General features: G+C 35.5%; 1 protein-coding gene across 2 annotated transcripts in view; it reads right to left on the bottom strand.

Moving 5' to 3' along the window:
• The window catches only part of LOC140158329 (uncharacterized), a 47,164-nt gene that overhangs the window by 11,737 nt on the left and 12,282 nt on the right, over positions 1–23,145 (bottom strand). For both annotated transcript variants that reach the window (XM_072181433.1, XM_072181427.1), the window contains exons 3-10: positions 17,401–17,616; positions 15,816–16,002; positions 12,475–12,837; positions 10,944–11,299; positions 8,237–8,825; positions 6,899–7,031; positions 6,013–6,171; positions 5,431–5,552 (exon numbers count right to left, since the gene is read on the bottom strand). In XM_072181433.1, coding sequence (XP_072037534.1) covers positions 5,431–5,552; positions 6,013–6,171; positions 6,899–7,031; positions 8,237–8,825; positions 10,944–11,299; positions 12,475–12,837; positions 15,816–16,002; positions 17,401–17,616 — 2,125 coding nt within the window. The remainder of the gene's footprint in view (positions 1–5,430; positions 5,553–6,012; positions 6,172–6,898; positions 7,032–8,236; positions 8,826–10,943; positions 11,300–12,474; positions 12,838–15,815; positions 16,003–17,400; positions 17,617–23,145) is intronic.

Below are 23,145 nucleotides of genomic sequence, written 5' to 3'. Positions count from 1 at the left end.
TCCTCACTTTCTTTCATTCCTACCCTTTCCCACCATTTATTTATTTATTTGTCATTAAACCTTACTTTCCTTTCATTTCTTTCTTTCTTATTTTCCTTCGTTCTCAGTCCTTCTATCTCTCTTTACTTTTGCTCACATCATTTCTTTACTTCTTTCTCATTTTCCCTCTCTGTGTCTTTTTCCTTCTCTCTACATCTCTTACGTTAGGTTTTTCTTTCCATTTCTCCTACTCTGTCTTTCTTCCTCTCTAGGCCTACTCAAGTTATAGTCGAACGCATCAAAACTCAAAATTTATTTTCAAATTACAAATTTACATACCTTTAAATCAGTTGCGTGTAGCGTGATATGGACAGGCATGTGCCTCCGATCGATCTGAAAATTTAGAAAATTCCACAGGAAAATTGCCGAAAAACTGCTGACATCAAGCCCCACCCCCATGGTCGGTGACCCCCCTCAATATGATGACATAACTGCTTAAAATCTTCTAACGGTAATAGCATTTACTGTCGCAATTTTCGTACCATCTCTGCCATTTTTGCATCTTGAGGTTGACGCGTGCTCGTTCGCTGGGTTGCTATGCATGTGTGCGTATTAATGTGCGTGAGGCCTATAGCATGGCAAACGAAATGACGGGCCACCATTGGTTGATCCACCAAATAAATCCAAATAATTATTTATATTTATTAATTTATCTATTTATCTATGCAATTACCATTCATCTGGAAATGCTAGAACTTATTTATTTATCTATTTATTAATTTATTTGTCATCTATAATCTCTACATGATACCGATGAATCGATCAGTTCCTCTTCAAAGTATCGATTATCGGCAAAATCTTCTTTAATAGTATAGATTATTATTATATATGACTGTGTGTGAATCCTTTTACTCCTGTTCGATTTATGCAAAAACAAGAAATGTCTTTAAAAAAGACAATGCCTCCAAGATACCAGTGCAGTGGGCACCTTTTGTTATTAGTTAAGGAGACACTTATAATGCTAGCTTTAAGGTAACGCTATTGGATATAGATTTTTGTCTGATTGAAATATGTGAGTCCATTCTCTCCTGATTACAAGACTGAAAATTTGATTTTAATCGGATATTCGGTTACCAAAATATATGGCCTGTCAAAATGGCGCGAAACCAAGAAGTTGGCAACAAATTTCTTTTATTTTTGTTATGCAATGTTGTCAGGTAGGCCTTATTTTCTAATTATATATGCAAGAATTGTACAAAGTAAAATGTTCAGATCGGCTACAAAATAAGATATAAAACCCATGGATGCCTTTTTCCATGCAATTTTCCATTTGCATAATTAATTAGGGCCCTAATCAACTTTTCTAATAAGTGGCCCTAATTAATTATGCAAATTGAAATTTGCCAAAACGCAACCGTAATTTTGTAGTAGGGCCCTACAGTGTGTGTTCTACCCATGCACACCGACATCGCCTGGCTAATAATTATTTGGTGCAGCAGAGACATTAAAATGAATACACGGGATCGATACACGTGAATTGCTATGCACGATTTTGATATCAGACGAAAATCTTCGGATACTGGGTTAGAAAATGATGAATATCTACCGTAAATGAATTTTTCTCAAGAAACCAGATGTGGTCTCATACACTTGAAAATACGTGTTGAACAGATATTATAGTCGTTAGCGTGCGCTTTGAAAATTGGCCGTGTGCTTTGAACTCAAAATTTGACCAAAACTCTCAATTTTATATTGCGTTGGTCCTGTATGGACTACAGCGCGCAGCAGGCTATAGCGGCACTCACTCAAGTGGAGACAGGAAACCATTGACCGCAATGTCGTATACAAGCTTGCTCACACAGCGAGAAATCAATTACGCCGTCTATTGTCAGTAGCCTTAGTCCGGTCACTTGGCTCATTATATGCGTCTCATAAGGTGGGAATAAAATGACCTTTCGTGGCTGTGGATTCAACCTACCATGGCGATTTCTACTATGAAGATATCGGGGCGATGTCACTGTGCCATGTACCATGCCTCAGTACTATAGCTCTTTTAATTGTATCTGAAATCTTTACTTTGCATAATTCATGCATGTAATTAGAAAATCATCTGGCAACTGGACTTGTCAAAATATAGAAAATAAAAAGAAAGTTGTTGCCAATTTTTTTTTTTGGTTTCGCACCATTTTGACAGGCCATATCTCAAGAACCGAATGTAATCTACAGGGCATAAGCTTTAACATATTATTTAAATAGAAAGAAAATCTAAATTTGTGCATTGGCCAATAGGGCCACGGTCACCTAAAGCCATCTTGCAATCTTGCAGATAATTCTGATGTATGAAATAAGACCTTCAAACTTTCAGATATGAAGAGTTCCAGATGCAGGCAGCCGTTTCTGTTTTTTAAATATATGCCCAAGTTGTATCAAGAGTCATTTCTCGTGGATTTTTGACTGAAAATTACGATTGTAACGTTTCAGAACAAATTTTCAGTATCAGATTTTTTTTTTTTTTATGCTTGTTTATTATATTTTGTATTCAGGACTAAAATAATATTAATATTATTATATTTAGGGGGTCTTTTATAGGCCATTACTTATGTGTAATTGAATAAAAAATTAAAAACATTATTGTTTTGTTTTGTTTCCTTCATTTGTGCTTTGTCTTGCATCGAAAGGGCCAATATCAACACCTTGTTTGTAAGAAGTATTGTGTGGGGAAAGATGATTCTTGCATTTTATTTTTATTTTTATCTTAACAAACAAAAAGCAAATTTCTCAGTCAAAGTCTTGAAACGGTCATGGGTATGCATGCAAAAATATTGCAACAGTACTCAGTAGAACATAAAAAACTGACACATGACCAACCACGCATGGGAAATGGGGAAGCAAATACTTTAAAACGAATTATTCCGAATTATATCAACGCAATAAAATTGCAATACTTTAATACATGTATTTGAACAGCAATGAAGCCGGCCATAGGCGCGGCTAGGCGTATCATACCATACATTGCAGTTCAAATGCATCATGATCATGATTGTGGCCTAGTCGAGCCTAGCATGCATGCCAGTCGGTCTGCTGACTCGCCGCGGCACAAAAATACCTCCAATTTTGCACAAAACAATCCATGATGTCAAATTATCACATCCAAAGTGTCGCCATGAACGTCAGCTTCAACTTCTCCAGCCAAAGTTTTTGCATTGATAATCAGGTTTCATGTAATCATGAAATTAAACCTTGTTTGATGTGTATTCCCATTGCCACAGCATAACGGTTTTCCAAGTCTTCTACGATAAAGCTGCTGATGAGCGCTGAGGCTACAACCTATAATTAAAGACCGAATTAAAAAAATTGACCTGCGCAGTATGGCATTTTTGGTCTGGTTTACAGGACGGCATACGCAAGCTAGTCTTTTTTAATTCGGTCTTCAATTATACAACAAAATGAGATTGAAAATATTCTAATGCATAATTCATTAACTTGATAGACCCACGCCATTGGCGCCACGTGCTAGGTGTTTCTAGAATCCCTATAGAATAAGATTAATTTTAATGCTAATTTATTACACATGCTGAGGAAGCGTGATTACCTTTTGAACATTCGGAAATGGCGATAGGCTTAATTTATGTATGGCGCAGAGAGGTGGGGATATATATTGGGCTCTCAATATTGGGCGGAAATTAGAGTACTTGTCAGAATATAAATTTGTACAATCGGCCTACATGCCGCGCAATGTGCGGCATTTTAGGTGTCAATTTCAAAGCAAACTACCTCCTGCGGAGGCAGAAAAAGCCCTGTGTCTCAGCTTCTCTCGTGCACAGGGTTTAAAATTTGCATTCTAGTGTATATATTTTTATTTTCATATTTTAGAGGTTTTTAAAATATAAATCTTGCATCCGCATGGCCATCTTGAACTTTAAAAAAGCATAGTACATAGGGTTTTGGGCCAAAGCAAGCTGAGACAAACCTTTATCTCATGCCTTATTCATTTTTTCTCATTTCCTCATTTCTCCTGTGTTTCTTTTCATCAACCCCTCACATTTTTCTAATTTAAAACCCTACAACCATAGCGGAATAAACCTAAAATATTCCAGTTCTCATGAGCTAACCCATTTTTATCAGCTATGCTTTCTGTGTAATGTATTTAATTTTAACTGTCCTTAATTTATTGATGTCTACATTTTCTAATATAAACAAATCAATAACACCAGGGGTGCAAATTGTGATTTCTTCCTCAGGAGCAAGGTTTTTTGAGGCTCAAGATTTCCTCAATCATATCAGACATAAAACAGGTTTGTTCTTCGCTTCGAAAGATGACAATGGTAATATAGGATGTTTTTTTTTAATGAGACTCTACATGTAAGGCTTCGAGCTTTCAAAAGGGCTTTTGGGAAGCGCAAAAATTTGGTATCTTATACTAGTTTGGCCCATGATTGGTGTGAATTTGGATGAGACACGGGCTTCTTTCCTTTTCTTTTCCTTTACCCCCCCCTCCGCTCTTTCTCTTTCATTTTTGTCACTCTGCTAACTTTTCCTTTTTGCGTTTGGTCTTTCTTCTTTGAGTGTTCCTTAACAATATCATTTGAAAGGTACAAAGATTGAATTATATGAGACTAGCATCTTCTTGCAGCATGCCCTTAGTTTTAACTTCCTCAATTTTCGCATCAATATAGAGAATCAAATTTGCATATCATGTTCAAGTAGTTTGATTTGGCCTTCTCTATTTGTTTCCCTTTAATTTCCTCAAATCGTGCTGGTCAGTAGGAGCCACTTGCTGACCCTAATTGTATCTCCATTTCTGTTACCATGGTTGGTTACTGCCTTTTCTATGTTTACCTCTTAATGTTGATGGGTCCATTTCACTATCCCTTTAGAACTTGTTCAATGCTTTATGTTCTCTTTTTAAATTCCCCCACAATTTTCCAGGTCATCATTTTTTAGTATTGATACACTGAATTCCTTTATGACTTAATCTTTTTTTCATACAATACCCATTGCCTTCACTTTATAAATTTCCTCAGATATGTGCCCTAAATTTGTAAATTTCCTCAAATATGCATTGTTACCCACATCCATACTGTAACACCAACACCTTCATCTTTTAATACTTAAGCCAAGGCTCTTATTTCTTAATCATGTGAATTCCTCAATATTTTGCACAAGTATCTTCCTCTCTTCCATTCAGTAGCGTCACTGCTTCACCTATTAACTTATTATCTTTTGCAGAGATCTGTATCCCTCTTCTAGCTCCTCCTCCTCCTCTTCTTCTTTCCTCTTTCCCTCCTCTTTTCTTTTTCTTCTCCTTTCCTCTTTTTTCCTCCCTTTTTTTTTTTTTTTCTCAAGGCATTATTTCCTCAATTTTGACTGTCATTTCCTAGGAGCGGTGCTCCCCGCTCCCGCACAATTTGCATCCCTGCAATAACACCACTGATAATTGGCAAAACCAACCTGGCAAAACAATTCTTTTGGACAAGAAGCCATGTTCTGTATCTTCAACAAAAACAGGATAATGCTCGCCAGATGACATCATATACAAGTCTTCTTCGCTGACTTCAGTCATATCTCTGGCCCTGAAAAATGACACCATACAATTAAACCTATGTTAAAGTCTGTTCAACTAGTAATGGTGACACTCAAAACATTGCGTATTGATATAAAATTGCGTATAGGCAGTTGACAGCAGTACTATGACTGTAATATTGCTTTTTACATTTACGCCAGTGGAAGACAGTAGTTTCTTGATGGAAGTATTAACAAACAAACAAAATTTCACCTATTACAACATTTTTCTTTCCCTTTTGTTTTCACCTTTTCCTTTCCTTATTCTTTCTCATTTACTTCTTCCTGTGCTCAATATTTGTTGAGGTTGAGGACATAACAGACCCCTACAAATGTTTACTTTACATAAGAAATAGTATAGTTCTATGACTTATTAGACGTTCAATTTGATCCCAATCAATCCTTCTGATGTCAGGACTATCCCCTGTCCTTGACAGTCCCATATTTAGGGCAAAGCTAATAGATACTTACTCCGACAGAAATCTGACAGCATCCCCATGTGGTGCAGAGTTCATGTATAGATGGAATGTGATGCCTTGTTTAACGGACAGTAACCGACTACCCTGTGTGCGTACAAATATACTCCCTTGGGTACCTTGATAGAATGATTTCAGTTCCCTGTATAAAAATCTACAAACAGAAATGAGAACAGAAAACAAGGCATTATCAAAGAATGTACAGCAACTTCAGAACGGTGGTCATAACCCGAATCCTAACCCTAAAATTAGTCCTAATCTCTTAGGCTGGCAGTAGTCATTCTCAAAGCTACAAAACCAGAGCACTTTGCTATGACATCCCAGTTAACACAGTAAAACATTTTACAGAAAACATTCAATTGCCAGGTTATATAAAGGGGATACAACATTTTAATAACATTCCAAAAATATTTTTGAAAAATAGATGCAAACACTGTTATTAAATAGTTGATGAAAATTTTGCAAAAATGTTTTCCAAAAAATATTTTAAATTGTTGTGATTTTTTGTCATATAAAACGTTTTAATAATATTTTAATGACCTTTACATAACCCAGCATTTAATTGTTATTAAAATGTTTTTAATAAAACCAAAACATGTTTATAACACATTTTATAACCTTTTAAGAACATTTTTGTATTTGCTGGGCTGTATCCGATATACTGTTTCGCCATCTAGTCCCAAGTTTCTTGACATTCATTCACCTTTGCAAACCTCTCATACATGCAGCAATGACTGAACAAAGCATATGTACTGATGTTCTGCCATCTAGCTTCTTAATGTTAACTACACATATTTTGAAGTCCTTATTTATGACCAACCCAGATTAAGTCCACTCATCTTCTTCAATCTAGCCCTGGCTTCTTGGTGTTTACTACTCACCTTTGGAAGCCTCTCTTAGCAATGACCAGGCCATGTGAGTCCACTACCGTTCTACCATCTGGTCCAAGCTTCTTGATGTCAACAAAGTCAGCTCCAGTTCCTAGGCTTATGATCCGACCAGGCATTGTTGGTGCTGTTCAAATTATTCAATTGATACTTAATTATGGTCATATTTTGTGGGACAGTTTGTTGTGGAGTTATTGGTGGTTTTTGTTGTTGCAAGAGGTTTGCTTGAATTAAGCAGCAATAGGATTCCAAATGATGATATAAATGTTATGTTCTATTGCAGTATTTTCATAGTGCCTTAAGGGCTGGGGTATGAACGTTTGGACAGTATTTATTTTGGGACATTAGAGCACATCAGACATATCGAATTGCATTCTGAATACGAAGAATGTCATTCTGATATCGAATAATTTTGATTTTTGAAATTCGCAATTTAATACACATTTTATGGCAAATCATTAAAAATTGATATTTTTGATATTTAACAGTACTTGAAGTAAACTTTATAAATCTGATGATTGATAATTAAAAGTGTATGTAGGTGGGATGAAAAGCCGACGATCAATTGAAAATTTTGACCTTTCGTATTGAAGATATGGATTTTTTTCCCAAAACACCAAAAAAAATTAGGTCTTTTTGGGAAAAAAATCCATATCTTCAATATGAAAGGTCAAAATTTTCAATTGACCGTCGGCTTTTTCTCCCTGCTACATACACTTTAAGAATATATCATTAGATTTATATAATTTACTTTGAGGACTGTTATATATCAAAATATTTGAAAAAATATCAAATTTTTATAATTTGTCATAAAATTTGTATTATATTGTGATTTTCAAAAATGAAAATTATTTGATATCAGGAAGACATGCTTCAGTATTCAGAATGCAATCGATAGGTCTGAGGTGCTCTCATGTCCCAAAAAAATACTGTCGAAACGCAATAAACGCTCATTTTAGATCCCTTAATAGCATTTCATATTTTTATATCAACTGACAATAGGTTTCAATGGTCCTCACCTGTTGTTCTCTGTTACCATATGAATTGTAGATTACAATAACATGTGTGTATGATATGCGTGGCAGATGCCACTGAAAACCTGCTCATGAAAATGTGCTGCCAAGTTTGTAACAGCAACAATATTGACTACAGAAAATAATTTCCATGTCAAACCATCTTTCTATACGTTTCTTAACTAACTTACTTTTCTTCCTTTCTTCAAGTAAATTGTCCAAAACTATTTGGTCATGATGTACTCCTAACAATTACACCAAAGATAATTCCTTCGCCAAACGAAATATGACAAAACAAACAACACTACATCATACTCACAAGGCTGTATAACAAATGCAGTGTAACTGACACGCTCACTGATACCATGGCATCCTGGGAATGGCATTCCAACAGCGGGTACGCGCCTAGCAGCCGTTGATATGTTATCAGCTTTAGTTAACTGTCCTTTCCCAAAGTCTCCCTCTCCTGCACCCTGGCTGCTCTGATACATGGACTGATCTGGAGGGGGTGCTCTAATAGGTTGCGGCGGTGCTGCTGCTGCTGTGTAGTTTGGTCTTACAGGTTGGGCCATTAAATTAGGCCTAGCTGGTTGTCCCATCATGCCAGCAGGTTGCATAGGTTGGTTAAAACTAGCTGGATTCCTCATCCTGGCAGGTTGGGTCAATCCAACTGGTTGAGGCGGTTGTGTGTTATGCACAAACTGTGGAGCTGCTTGGGATTGCATGGGCACTTGCTTGGCTTTATCCTGGTACCCCATGCCAATACCAGGATCAGCAGTCGTTTTAATAGTCTTTGTGGGTGCATCACTAGGCATCAGATCTCCGAGTCGTACACCAGATTTGGGTGCTGGTTTCACACCTTCTTTTTCAGGGTTCTTTTTCAGCCAAGCCATGCCTATTGATGTTACCTGTTATAAATAAACACACCTCAGTTTACTACAAATTCTGATTTTTATAATTAGTTAAAGATGGTTTGAAATATCTTGGTGTATATTATTCATCCAGTAGTTCAAAACATTATTTTGTTAAATTTTAGTTCCAGTATTAGATTTAAGGGCGTACTACACCCATATACTGGTTTGATTGGTCTAAATAAATATTTTTTCATTTATAGCTAGGCGATATATGCACGGATCATGTGAAATAAAAAAAAAATATGAAAAAAAGAAGAAAAAAAGTGCTTTTAAACAATTGTAGTAAGTCATTTTAGCCCTATATATATATTGTTTACTGTATCCTAGTTACTCAGATGCGTGTTTCATAACAAACCCTGATTTATTCTATTCAGCATGTTCAAGTAGGGTACATGAATAGAATACATTAAATCCTTTGTTATACTCTCTATAGAAAATCTAGTGGTGCATGCAAAATATATAAACACTTACACAATGGATGTATAGTCATTAGTCAATAATATTATTATGTGTTGTTAGGAGAAGAAAAGGCTATTAGGTCACCGTATGTCAGGTTATAGGTCAATTGGTTCAGGTCAAATTTAAGCATCAATTTTGAATACACATGTGAGAGTTTGTGATATCATAATGAGGAATAATTTTGATATTCTGTCTTTAACTGGATATATATCGAGAAGTGCAAGGTGGATATACTAATATACCTTGGGATGTAAATGGTGAGTACAATTTAGAATGCCTAGTTGAGACGGATTTCACAAATAAATATAAAATAGTTACCAAAATCACAAACGTTAAGCTTACGGAAAACTACCCAATATGGTGGTATAGGTGACAAGAAATACAATTTTTTCAACATTGCTGTAGTATGGTTGTGGTAACCTGTTACCTGTGGCTTAATTAAGTTTCAGTGAAATAATGTCGCAAGTTAAAAATACAAAATATAGCTCAACATTGAAAATAGAAGCATTTTAACCAGTTCCTTTTTGATAGTTGTGGAGCACCAAGTTCATGAAGTCATAAAAGAAATCAGGAACCACTTATTCCCATTTTACATATCAACTTTATTTCCCTAACGTGTTAGCAACACATATCCAAAATTTTAACGAAATCCGTTGATAGTAAGCTTTCCAAAATGAAGTGAATTTAAATCATCAGTGATGTACCACCTTTTGGCTTCTACTTTTAAAAGCATGTAAGCTACGTTGATACCGATGCCACCAATAAAACGAGAAGATTTGCCCTTCATTTTGCATACCACTTTGTCCAATTTTTTTTTGTGCAATGCAAAAAAAAAAAAAAAAATCAATGGGTGTAGTACCCCCTTAATTTACAAAATAATGGTTTGAAATATTTTACAAGTCTGTGAGAAACTCAGTTATTAAAGTCATATCTGTGATATTTCATTTGGCAAATAAAACAAGAGCATTGGCTGGATGGGTCATGTGACATATAGGAAGACCCAAAATCACATGACCTGATGACCACTTGGTACATATGCAGTGTTTAGGAATTGCTTGTTCAATTACTTCAAACTTCCAAGAAGCAGTTCAACTTATCATAACTTTCACGAAACCTATTTTTAATACATTAAAAATTTTTTGTACATTTAAACAGAACACAGGAGAAAACAAACAGACATATTCTTGTATGAACCACTGGGCCATCTACCACTGGGCTATCTCCCATATCCCTGTGGAAAATTTAAGAAAAGTCTTCCACAGTGGGAATATATTTTCTAATGGAATTTGCTAGGGTTAATTATTATGAAACCCGTACTCTCCATGTATATGGCTTTCCCTATAATCTATATCTTCCACAACTGGAGTATTTCAAAAGGAAGTTGCCCAATTGTCTATTATATTTGAAACCCTCTGTGGAGGGCATGAAACAGGAAGCCCCCACTTGGCCAGTTCGCCACAGAAGAACTGACTTACACCTGTTACTTTGATGACAGGTATAACAGAATTCACATGGATAAATTTGAACCTTGACTAATTCCCTAAGGAACTTGAACCAAAAGTGGGGCTTTTGAAGCTAAATATTCCACAGTGGGAGTGTGGATATCAAATGGAATATCCCATTCAATGTCCCAATATGGAATCCAAAACAAACCTGACTTATCGGTTCACTCTTCACATGTCCAGGTTCATCTGCTAGTCCTGCAAAAGGTGATTTACCCATAGGTAGATTTCTCCTGCGATTGGTGGGGAACGCCGACCCACCTTCTTCGGGTGCGTCTCTCACAAGAGGCCTCTCCGTCTCTGGGAAATGGAATGTGGTGATCTTGTCATCCTTTTGTAACTCCTTGACATATTTTGATGCATTTGGATCTGGTCCTGGATGTGAAGCAAATGCAGCAGCTCGACTGGTGGTTGATGGGAGACGTGTTTGTTGGTCGGCTTGCTGGGCATAGGACTGTCCTGTAGCTACGGGTGGTTGGTAGCCATGTCCATTTGGTTGCTGAGCAGCTTTTGTCATGAAAATACAAAATATAAAATAATAAATCTCTCATGCAGAGTATTTAAATATCTCCCAAAAAGATATTATATAATCATGAACTACAAACAAAATATGCAAAAATAGTGACCAATATTTAGGAATATGCTGATAATGGGATATTCCAGTTGAAATCAAATATTAAGGATGACAAAACTCAACCAACGGTCGACTACCAGCATCCTGGCAGGATCAGCGAATGGTTTCTATTGTTCTGAACAAATAGAATGTGGTTGGGTTTTGAAGCCATTCCTCAGTGAATATGCAGATAATGTGACATTATACAGTACCGGAATTCATCTTGTTTCATCACCCTACTGAGTTTCAAATTGATTTATTGAAAATATGAAAATGTGACGCTACTAATTTGCAGATATAGTTGATCTTCTACCACAAAGGGGCCATAATGTCGGCAGAGCTAATTCTGATAGTCATTAGTCCTTTGAACTTTGCAATGAACAACAGAAAGCAAAGGATTTTTCAACTTATTTATTGATTTTTTCCTGCCTTCTTAACAATCAATACGGATATTCAAAAAAATCATTGTAAAGCTGCTGTAAATGAAAATTTCCGGGTCTGAAATGTCAGAGTGAAAATGCTGACATTACAGCCCATTTGTGGTAGATGGTCACATATCAGTTCGGGGGTGCTGTGAATTCACTGACTCCTCTAAATTCAGAGACCTGGTCTGTGAAATCACTTACCCCGGTCTGTGATTTCACATACTTTTTATTTGTTTCAATTTTAGCAGCAAACTAAACACTTAGGCAGTCTGTTTGGTATATTAGATAATGAGCTTTTTTGCTTCAAATTCATCTGTGCAAATTAAATTTCTATCTGTGCAGCAATTTTTTTAGGCAAAGCAAAATGACACACTAAAGCAGGAATATCCGGAAAACTTTGTTCACTGTTTTTTAAAGACATTATGTTGTTATAGCACATACATGTAGGAAATGTTTAAATCACAACAATATAAACAACAACATGTAAGCACCTTGATACGAAAAAAGCTAAAAATGAAGTAAGGAGTTAGCAAGAGTATTTGAATTCACAAAGTGTCTGTGAATTCAGGAGTTTTTAATTCACAGTGCCCTGAACAGATAACCAAAAATACATTATACACATATCAGTGGCTTTATTCACGTACCAGCAGCATTTCTCTGTCTCTCTAATTCCTCCGCCTCTTTCCGCACTTGATAGTCAATATACTTTTCTTGCTTTGGTTTCCTCCAAGCCTCCTCATCAGTGATTGTCACAGCATTGTTGTAATTCAACTGAAAATGTCCGCCGCTGCTATAGGACCCCTGATTTGCTGCGTGGCTGGGTGCTGCCATATTCTGTGAATACATGTCTGCTGCCCCGTCCATCATTATGGTTTTACGCCCACGCGAATCATAGATGGCTGTGCCATATTCAGGTTCATGAACGTCTTCTTCATCGAGTCCGAGTAGCGTTGTGAGGGCGATCTTGGCAGCATTGTTTTTGGCTTCCTTTTTGGTTCTTCCAGTACCTACAAGGGTAAATATGTCATACAATGTTCAAAGCCCTGGGGGTACTCAAGTTTGGTTTGGCTAGAAGATGCCACTGAATTTGAAAGTGGTCCCATCAATATTCCAATTTTGTAAGAAATTTGGAACCATACAAACACCATTTGTCAAATTTTTCAAACAAATTTAAGGGGTGGGGTATGAACGTATGGACAGTATTTATTGTGGGACATTAGAGCACATCAGACATATCGAATTGCATTCTGAATCTGAAGAATGTCCTTCTGATATCAAATAATTTTGATTTTTGAAATTTGCAATGTAATACACATTTTATGACAAATGATTAAAATTGATATTTTGATATTTAACAGTACTCGAAGTAAACTTTATAAATCTGATGATTTATACTTAAAGTGTATGTAGGTGGGATGAAAAGCCGACAATCAATTGAAAATTTTGACCTTTCGTATTGAAGATATGGATTTTTTTTAAAAAAAAAAAAAAAAAAAAATTAGGTCTTTTTGGGAAAAATATCCATATCTTCAATATGAAAGGTCAAAATTTTCAATTGATCGTCGGCTTTTCCTCCCAGCTACATACACTTTAAGAATATGTCATTAGATTTATAAAATTTACTTCGAGGACTGTTATATATCAAAAATGTGAAAAATATCAAATTTTCATAATCGTATTCAGAATGCAATTCGATATGTCTGATGTGCTCTCATGTCCCACAAAAATACTGTCAAACGCTCATTCCAGATCCCTTAACACAAATTGTTTTTACAACTTTTCCACAAATTTTGCAGAAAATTACAAAAAAAGTTGGCTATAGTGAAGCAAAATTTAGCTATTTTTTGAAAAAAATCTAGATTTAAAATACAGATGTCAGCAATAAAAGATCACAGTTTTTCCTCAAATCAATACCCCTGCAAGTTACCTCCTGCAAGGAATTGAACCAGCCCAACTAGGATCTCCCTTTTTAACAGTTATAATTAGGCCTATAGTTTATTAGAATCTGTTCAAGGCATTGATTTTGCCCATGTTAGAAGCAAATTAACTCCCTGGCCAAAATGATGGGTGGATAAGCACCTAAAATCAAGGGGGAACATGTTACCACACTTGGTGAATCTTTGCCTCCGCTCCCCCCATGTACATACAAATGTTTTGGGTTGATAGCCAATTAATAAAGTGTGAATATTTACAATGTTTGTTATTGGAATTAAGCACATTCTGATCTGGGTTTCTTCTCAATTTTAAAATGTTTTGCTTTTAGTACAGTATGATGTTTGAGAATGCATACAAACAGTTCCTGAAGAAAAAAAAAGAAAATTTATAGTTTGATACTGTTCATCAAATAATCTGAAACTGTTTATCTTAATTAATTTGTGCAAACAATTTGTTGAAATACTTACCCATGTTTGACATGATCTAAAGCTGTTCAGTTTTGATTGCCTTCAAATAATTGAAAATGTTTTTATGATGTGTTTTGTTTGTTTGGTATCATGTCCATGTTTTTCTTAATTGCTTTCATTTATGCAAATGTCGCAGACAAATCGAAATGGGGAAGTGTGTAACCGGTATAAGAATACCACCCTATAAACATTGTATATAATTATTGTAATTTTAAGGTGTTACTGTTATTTGTAGTGTAAGACAAAATAGGCTTGCATTGTGATTTTAACTAAATGTTCATGTTTACTATGTCTCTTTCACAAGGAGGTACTTAATTTTTCCTGATTGCGATTTAATTGTTCAAAAACAATTTTAAATGCCTATGTTTATGATATGTTTTAGATCCTAATCATATCTTGACAGGGACCTTGTTTTAAAGATCGCAGTTTGCATCTTTGTTTGATTTTGTCCAATGGGACTGTATTGATCATTGGTTGATTTTGTCCAATGGGACTGTATTGATCATGAAAATATTATTTTGTTATGCTGAAATCTGCTGTTTACGACCCGGTCCACGTGCACTAGTATTACTTTCGTCATTGTCTCGTAATTTACCCTATTATGACACAATTATAATAAATGAATGATGAGAGCGTCCACACGGTCAGCACCTTGTCATCGTGTCGTAATAAATTCTGGATATACATACACCACTGCAATTATGAAGTCCATTGAGTAAACATAAATACAACAACAAAATGTGCACACACAGGTAATTTTCAACGGCAATTACTGCACGATCAATCGATCATGCTACAAAGCGCCGCAATGGTGGAAATTTTCATCATTCACAAATGATGACACGATTGTAGTACGGTACGCCCCTGACATTAAGCGGACACACAATATTAATATCATAAAACGATTAAGACACGATCGTAATCGACAGGAAAAAAAACACTCGTGTGGACCGAGCCTAGGTCTCACCAAAGAGCTTTGTTTTATGATTGTTTTTGGTTGAGGGTTATTCAAACTATTCACCTACATGCACACAACCAATTTAATTAATTAAAGTAATCAGCAGAATTTAATTTTATCCATTGTTTTGTTTTGATAATTTTGAATGTTTATTTACCTATGTTGTTTGAAAGATCATATGTCGGAAGGACTTTGATCAAATATTTCCCATATGTGTACTATTTTTTATGCTCACAAATCTGTTCAGTTTTAGGTCTCACTAAAATGAGACTTTGTTTAATAATTGTGACATTGAATGATCATGAAAATATTGATCTTCATGCGCAAAACCAAATTATTTTAGAGCAATCTGCAGAATTTGATCAGGCATTCTTTTGTTTTGATATTTTAACAGGTTATTTAGTTTTGTTGTTTGTTTATGTAATTTTGAATACGTAATTATTAAAGGGCACAAAAAAGTTATATGTTAATTCCCTATATTTGGAAAAAATATATAGGCATAGTTATAATACATTTGTAACAATATAGCAAATAAAAGAAGAGTTCAAAAATATAGGAAAAATAGGACATATAGGGACGCTTGAACCATGAATTAGCTTTACCGAGAGTATTGGACACGCTTTACCTGGCTTGTGTTTCACGCCATCTACCAAGGCTACCGATGCAAACTGTGGATTGCTGAATGTCCCCCATGATGGTGGAGGGGCTTCTTGGAAACTGATGCTTAGCCTTTGTTTCTGACAGAACTCGTTCAATACCATACCGGGATTCTTGCCGCCTTTTAGGAATTCATTAATCATCTCAGGGTCAATCTGAATAAAACAATATACAGAATGTTATGATGCAGAATGTATATAAAGTATAGGGGAAAGAAGAACCACAATGAAAATACAATGAAATATAATATGCATAGCAGATATGCCAGAGAAAAAAACTCTGAACAAACCTGCCTGTACAAGGACTTGAACCCCAGATCTTTGGATTATGTGTCCGATGCTCTAACCACACTGTCCCTGGTAAACAGTCAAGTCTGGCACTTATGGATTAGGGTACATGTACATGTAACCAGCGTACAAGATCAATTTAATGATGCTTACCCGCCAGCATCGTACACTGGAACATAAAAACATTCAAACATTATACAAAGAAATTTAGCTCCCTGACATCAAGATCAGTAATATCAATGAAAATGTTCTGTTGTTTCCCTTCCATGGGTGGCATGCACACATGGCAGTCACATTCTTTGTGAATGCCCAATTGGAAATTATTCTTAAGAAAAAAAAAAAAAGTTGTTTGTTTGTCCTCCACCGCCCGCTCCTCAGATGAAGGCCTGACCAATATTTTTTTTTTTATAAAAATAAGTAAAATTCAATTTTTTTCCAGATTTGGAGTATCTCTGGACCTCTTTCATGGTTGAAAATAAAAAAAGTCCACCAAATCATTAAAAGACTATGACATGAACACAAATTATAACTTTAACTGCATATTAAAGAAACAAAATGTTTTTTTTTTAAGTCACCATGAATGATTGTAGCATTTAGCTCTAGCAAGGTCCAGAAATACACTAAATCCGAAAAAAAAAATTTAAAAAAAAAAAAAAAAAAAAATCCGCCTACCGCACATCCTCTTTCAAAGCTGTGGAGGACAAACAAACAATTATTTTTTTTTGGCCTAAGCTGAATTGACTTTTGACCAGGGAAGTCAAGCCCTTTTCTCAACGCAACAGAAAATGTTCTATATTGTTGGTCAAAAAGCAACTGCTCACTGCAGCGACTGATCCTATATTCAGCTTTACAGTTGCAGACTTTTAAGATTCATATACATAAACACTTTTTACAAAAACCTTAGTGGTTTATAGCGTGAGATGCCATATCCACAAGTCCTCAGCACACTTTACAAATTGCCTGACTACTAAAGGCTGCAATCATTCCATAAACCATCAATTTACATATACATACAACAACATAATGCAGCCAAGAAGCGCACACCCTTGACATACCACAATAAACCTTCACAGCCAGGATCAGCTTTCCAGGTTTCATACGGGTGACAGAGGGACAAATGGCAGAGGTTCTTTGTCACAAGAGCAAACTAAAAACACTGCTGGGAATCAAATTCATACCTTCACCCAACAGAGTCTACTGCCTTATTAATTGTGCTAGATCTTGCTGCCACTTGAGTACCGTTTCATTGTTTTGTCTCTTTCTTACCTTCTTTGGAGGTGCCTTGGATACTATGGGACCTGGTGCTAAAGGACCTTCTCCTCCTCCACCTGATGATGCGGATGATCGCAAGTCTGCAGCATCTTTACTAGTAATGAGATTAATCTTCTGGTATGGTTGGGCAGCAACACCGCTAGGCCCGCTGGGCTGTTTAGGCGGGGCTGCGTTCATCTGTTGATGTATGCGCAATTGCTGCTGACGAAGCTGTTCATAGGGGCAGAACAAAAACAGAATGATTATTAACTTGATGTTTGCAGTTTTTCAACAGTTATGCACATTGCTGTTATCTTTTCAGAGAAAAAGGGCTTAGCCAGCAACCCATCGCCCCGTCTTTTGAACAAGTGATAGCAAACGCCATAAAAAATGACCATAACCCATCTGATATAAATATCTGATTCATGAGATAAATTTATTTACAAAGTTTCCATTCTTGTAAAATCAATATCTTAAAGCCTCCATGTCACTGGCAGCATAAATCTATAAAACCATGAGGTCTATGGACGAGCAGTTTTTTATCCATGGCTAAACCTCTGCAGAGAAAAACTTCCTTTGAGTGAATGTTCTTAGTCATCCAGTTGTTTTCAATAGAGTTTGGAAATAAATCTAATATGGTCGCATGTCATAAGTTGGGTACAATTTCCATTACATGGTCAAAAATGACAAAAAATGTATTTTTTGATATGTTGTATATATTGACAACCTCTAACAATTACCACCACTTTTAACCCTAGTACATGCTTAATTTTTGAGATAATGCTTAATTACTAATTAATTAATACACAGGTATCTATGTAAATCTCAATTTTCAAATGCATTTTTCTCAAATCGGACCTAGATTACAAAAATGACTGTAAAATTTTCATTTTATGCAAGAATGTCATCAGATTTGGAGGATATGTTCTCAATACATTAATGCTTGAAATGAACTATTTAAAATAATTGTACGTACATGTTAATTACGTTGTGGAGGTCAATGACTTTTTACGAGTAATTAGCGAGATGGTTATTCTATTATTGAGGAAATGAATATCAAGAAGAGAAATGTACATTAGCATATTGCTAAAAATACTGAAATTCAAATATGAATTCATAAAAAATGAAAAAAAATGGAACATATAACCCTTTAAGGTGGTACTACACCCTTGATAAATTTGTGAATATTTTTGCATTTTTCTCAAAAAATAATATCACACTGGTAACAAAAGTTATGTATATTATAGGGGTAAGGAATCCAGTTACTACACTGGAATTTCAGTGACTCAAGACAAGCAGTACTTTATTTATGATAAGAAAAGAGGTACCGCTAGAATGTACCTCATTTCTTAACATATAATGAACCCCTTGTCTTGAATCACTGAAATTTCAGTGAAGTAATTAATTCCGTGCCCTATATAATATACATAACTTTTGTTAACAGTGTGTAGTTACTATTTGAGAAAAATGCAAAATTAAACACAAAATTTATCAGGGGTGTAATACCACCTTAAGTAGTCAGTAATTGTTTTAATTGTACAAATTCAACATTCAGAACTGTCAATACATCATACCCTCACTAGATTTGAAAAAGTAACCAGTAGTTTTGACATGCTGACATGTGAATTTTCACATAGGCCCTATATTGCACACTCCCGCATCCGCCTGCTCCACATCCGCCTGCTCCTCCACCCCTGGCATTTTTCATTTCAACTGATGTGATTTTTTTACTGAATGATGTATAATTATATGCTTCAGTAGACTGAAAGAGTATAAAATTAGGCTTAAAATGAGGTATCAGTCACTGCTGTAGGATATGGGGTTACGGAAAGCCAATCCAATTTGTATCACAATTTTCAGAAAAGTGTAATCCCTCCACCCTTTTTGCATACCCAACTTATGACATGCGACCATATGGGAACTTACTTTTTTTGCAACTTTGCTACATTGCGTCTGGAACCACCAGACTTCATCAGGCAAATGACCAGCTGGACTGGCCTGATGATTTCAGATGCAACATAGCAAAGTTGCAAAAGGTAAGTTCCAGTATTAGACTTATTTCCAAACAATTTCTTTATACTATTGTGTGAATTAATTCCAAGCAGCCTGGTAGAAAAGATGAATGCTAAATATTGCAGTCATTTTGATCTCAAAATTGAATACCTGAGTGGAAGAAGGGCCTAACTCCATCAAAACTGTTTTTGAGATATTAAGAAAAAACTTAATATTTGGAAAAGCTTTATAGACAGAACGTTTTCATCTTCAGGGGACCTTTAATACACGAACATACAATCTTACATATATTCGAAATTTATTATGATGTTTCCATGGCAACGGTATAGGTCTTAATACGAGCTGGAGTTGGCCCTTCTCCACTAATACACTGCAAGTGCCAGTTCCGTAAGCAGATGTGTTATAAATTGCTACAGAAATTTGGTAATTATCCATTAATTGCACAAGTTGAAGCATGTAATATGTTAGCAAGAAAGTTAATTGTAGTGAAAAGTAGATTTCATGGATAAACAAAATTCCTCTTTAACCCAATATTTGTGGAAGAAGGGCCCAACTCCATGGAGTTGGGCCTTTCTTCCATGAAAACCATGATTAAGTGTACGTGGAAGACTATTTAAAGAGTGGATTTTGGCTCATCTTTCACACACGAGGAAAAACAGTCTGCTGGCAATAAAATGCTGGGTCTAACTCATTTTTGTAAAAAATTGGAGTTGGGCCCTTCTTCCACTCAGGTATTCAATTGTTTGGGCTGATTTTAAAATAACTAAAGAAAAAGAAAGTACTTTTTTATAGGCTTCCAAATTCTTTCAAAGATATTATGATTGATTGATTGATTGATTTGATTCAAATTCAAAATATACATATATATACATGTACAGAGGAGAAAGAAAAATAAGTTATGGAACTATAAAATATATACAAGTAATATCAAATAATGTTAAATTAAAATCTTGGATTTCCCAGGAAAACCTCCAAAAGAAGGCGTATTTCCATTGGGGTCCAAAATGAACACAATTAAAAATGAAAACACAAGTAACTGATGAGGGTACAAACCTGGGAGCACTCAACTTTAATTTTGGTAGAGGTGTGCAACATGAAGTGCCGAGATTTGGGACCTGTGAACCAATTTTCTGGCAAAATAGGGACTTTTAAACTGAAATTTCACCATATTTTTTGGTCCTATTGAACTAAAATAGGGCCAAATTATACAATGTGGAGCTAAGAAATTCAAAGTGTTTCCAAATTTGAGCTGAAGAACTGATTTTAGAGAGTTTTAATCGAAGTAAAGATTACTGGAGCATGACCCCCAAATGTGAATGGTCTTCTGAAATGTCAGAGAGCCTGAAAAGGGGACACTTGACCACTGCACATACCCGTACCATATTAAATATGTGAGTGGCCCCAAGGAGCAAACTATACCAACTTGATGTATGGATACAAGTTTAACAAATCAGAATGCAGGAGAAAAGAAACAACAAATGTAGGCTCATCAGAAGTAGGTAATGTTTGACAGCCAAAATATGACCAATTCCAAAGTCCACAAAAGTGTAAAACTTTCAAAAACAAGATTTAAAATAGAATAGAAAGTAAATCATAAAAAAGGCATTTCAAACAGATAGGTCTGAATTGCTGATATCAAGAGGCACGGTTATTTCCCTCATTCTTCAAACAATGCCCTCTTTACGTGGCTAATTTAAAGTTTTAACTCTTATTGCTATAATGCTAATGGCTATTAAAAACCATAGTTCAACCCTGATGGCAAAAAGTCTGATACATGTATGTCAAAAAGTTACACCTAACCCTAACCTGAACTCTATTTTTACCTCCAGTAATGATAAATGAGCATAATCCCTTTCGCAATTTCAGATCATGGTGCATCATGGGTAATATTTGCCGATAAAATTGGAGATAAACACGATGAGGCTCCTGTACATTTTCAATGGGGTGAACTTTGACGTTTGCATAAAAATGTTTTGTACTGGAATTTCGCTGACAGTATGGTCTTCATTCCTTCACAATATTTGTATTTCACAGGAAATATTAAGGGATCTGGAATGAGCGTTTTGAGCATTTTGACAGTATTTTTTGTGGGACATGAGAGCACATCAGACATATCGAATTGCATTCTGAATACGAAGAATGTCTTTCTGATATCAAACAATTTTCATTTTTGAAATTCACGATATAATACAAATTTTATGACAAATTATTAAAATTTGATATTTTACACATTTGTGATATATAACAGTCCTCGAAATAAATTTTATAAATCTAATGACTTATTCTTAAAGTGTATGTAGCTGGGAGGAAAAGCCGACGGTCAATTGAAAATTTTGACATTTCATATTGAAGATATGGATTTTTTCCCAAAAAGACCTAATTTTTTTGGTGTTTTGGGAAAAAATCCATATCTTCAATACTGAAAAGGTCAAAATTTTCAATTGATCGTGCTTTTCATCCCACCTACAATACACACTTTAAGTATAAATCAATAAAATCATCAGATTTATAAAGTTTACTTCGAGTACTGTTAAATATCAAAAATATCGATTTTTAATCATTTGCCATAAAATGCGTATTACATTGCAAATTTCAAAATATCAAAATCATTTGATATCAGAAGGACATGCTTCGTATTCGAAATACAATTCGATATGTCTGATGTGCTCTACTATCCCACAATAAATACTGTCCAAACGTTCATACCCCACCCCTTAACATATGTAGGAAAGAATAAAATATGTTTTACAAAAATATGTTTTTGAAGGAAGTGCAAAGTTCGCCACCATTGCAAACGCACTGCAGTCTCCTCGTGTTTATCTCTTGTTGAAGAAATGTGTGGCGATGTCTGAGCATGCGCAGTTGCAATTTTCCGAAATTGCGAAAGGGCTTATTATCATGACCATGTGCATGCATATGGCTACGTAAACACTCCTGGATTAAAAGACAGTATACATGTAAGCCTAAGTCCCCTAACTAACCTGTTAAATAACCATATACCACAGACACAAACACTTCGTTAAAGTCAACTGCTCATTTACTTTGTATAACTATAAAACACCATGTCTATGATTTATTATGCAACATCAGGTTCAAGTTCAAATTTGAAATAAATAAACAATTAACAAACAAATAAATAAATAGCCTTACAGAAAGGCACATCCCGAATGATTTCCGCATGCGGGCACACAACCAAAACTGTGTACAAAAATGTTGCATTACCGCATGTGGAAGTGTGTGACGGAATGTGAACTTCCGCATGCGGATGTGTACAGTACTGAATGTGGTACTGCACAGAAAACTTTTTGTACTACCTGTATACTGAATAGTCTACTCTGCCTGATTCTCCTGGGGCCACTCATGATGATGCTTGTAGTCTTTACTTGATTTATTCACTGTTGAAGAAGTTGTTGACATTTAAAATGAGCTAGAAAAAGGCAAATCTCCTGGTCCACATGGTATTCGTCCTGCTTTCTCAAAATCAAATGCACAAGTTCCTGAATGAATGTATTTCTTCCCGTATTTCTTAAGGGCAAGATCCTTCAGCCTGGAACATGTGGAAGCATGCTCTGTGATGCCAATTCATAAGGGTCTGGTAAGCCTGCTACAGACCGTGTAACTATATTACCTATTGAGAGAGAAACTACTGGGAACCACACACTCTTGAAATCCATAGTGGTAACACGGTCTGTGCAAATACCTGGATGCCATAGACCAGAGAAGATGAGAAAGATAGACCTCTGTACA

Source organism: Amphiura filiformis, chromosome 1 (genome assembly GCF_039555335.1).
Source record: "Amphiura filiformis chromosome 1, Afil_fr2py, whole genome shotgun sequence".
Taxonomy (NCBI): domain Eukaryota; kingdom Metazoa; phylum Echinodermata; class Ophiuroidea; order Amphilepidida; family Amphiuridae; genus Amphiura; species Amphiura filiformis.
Note: the sequence above shows the minus strand (reverse complement) of the source record. Positions and strands in the feature narration are given on the sequence as shown.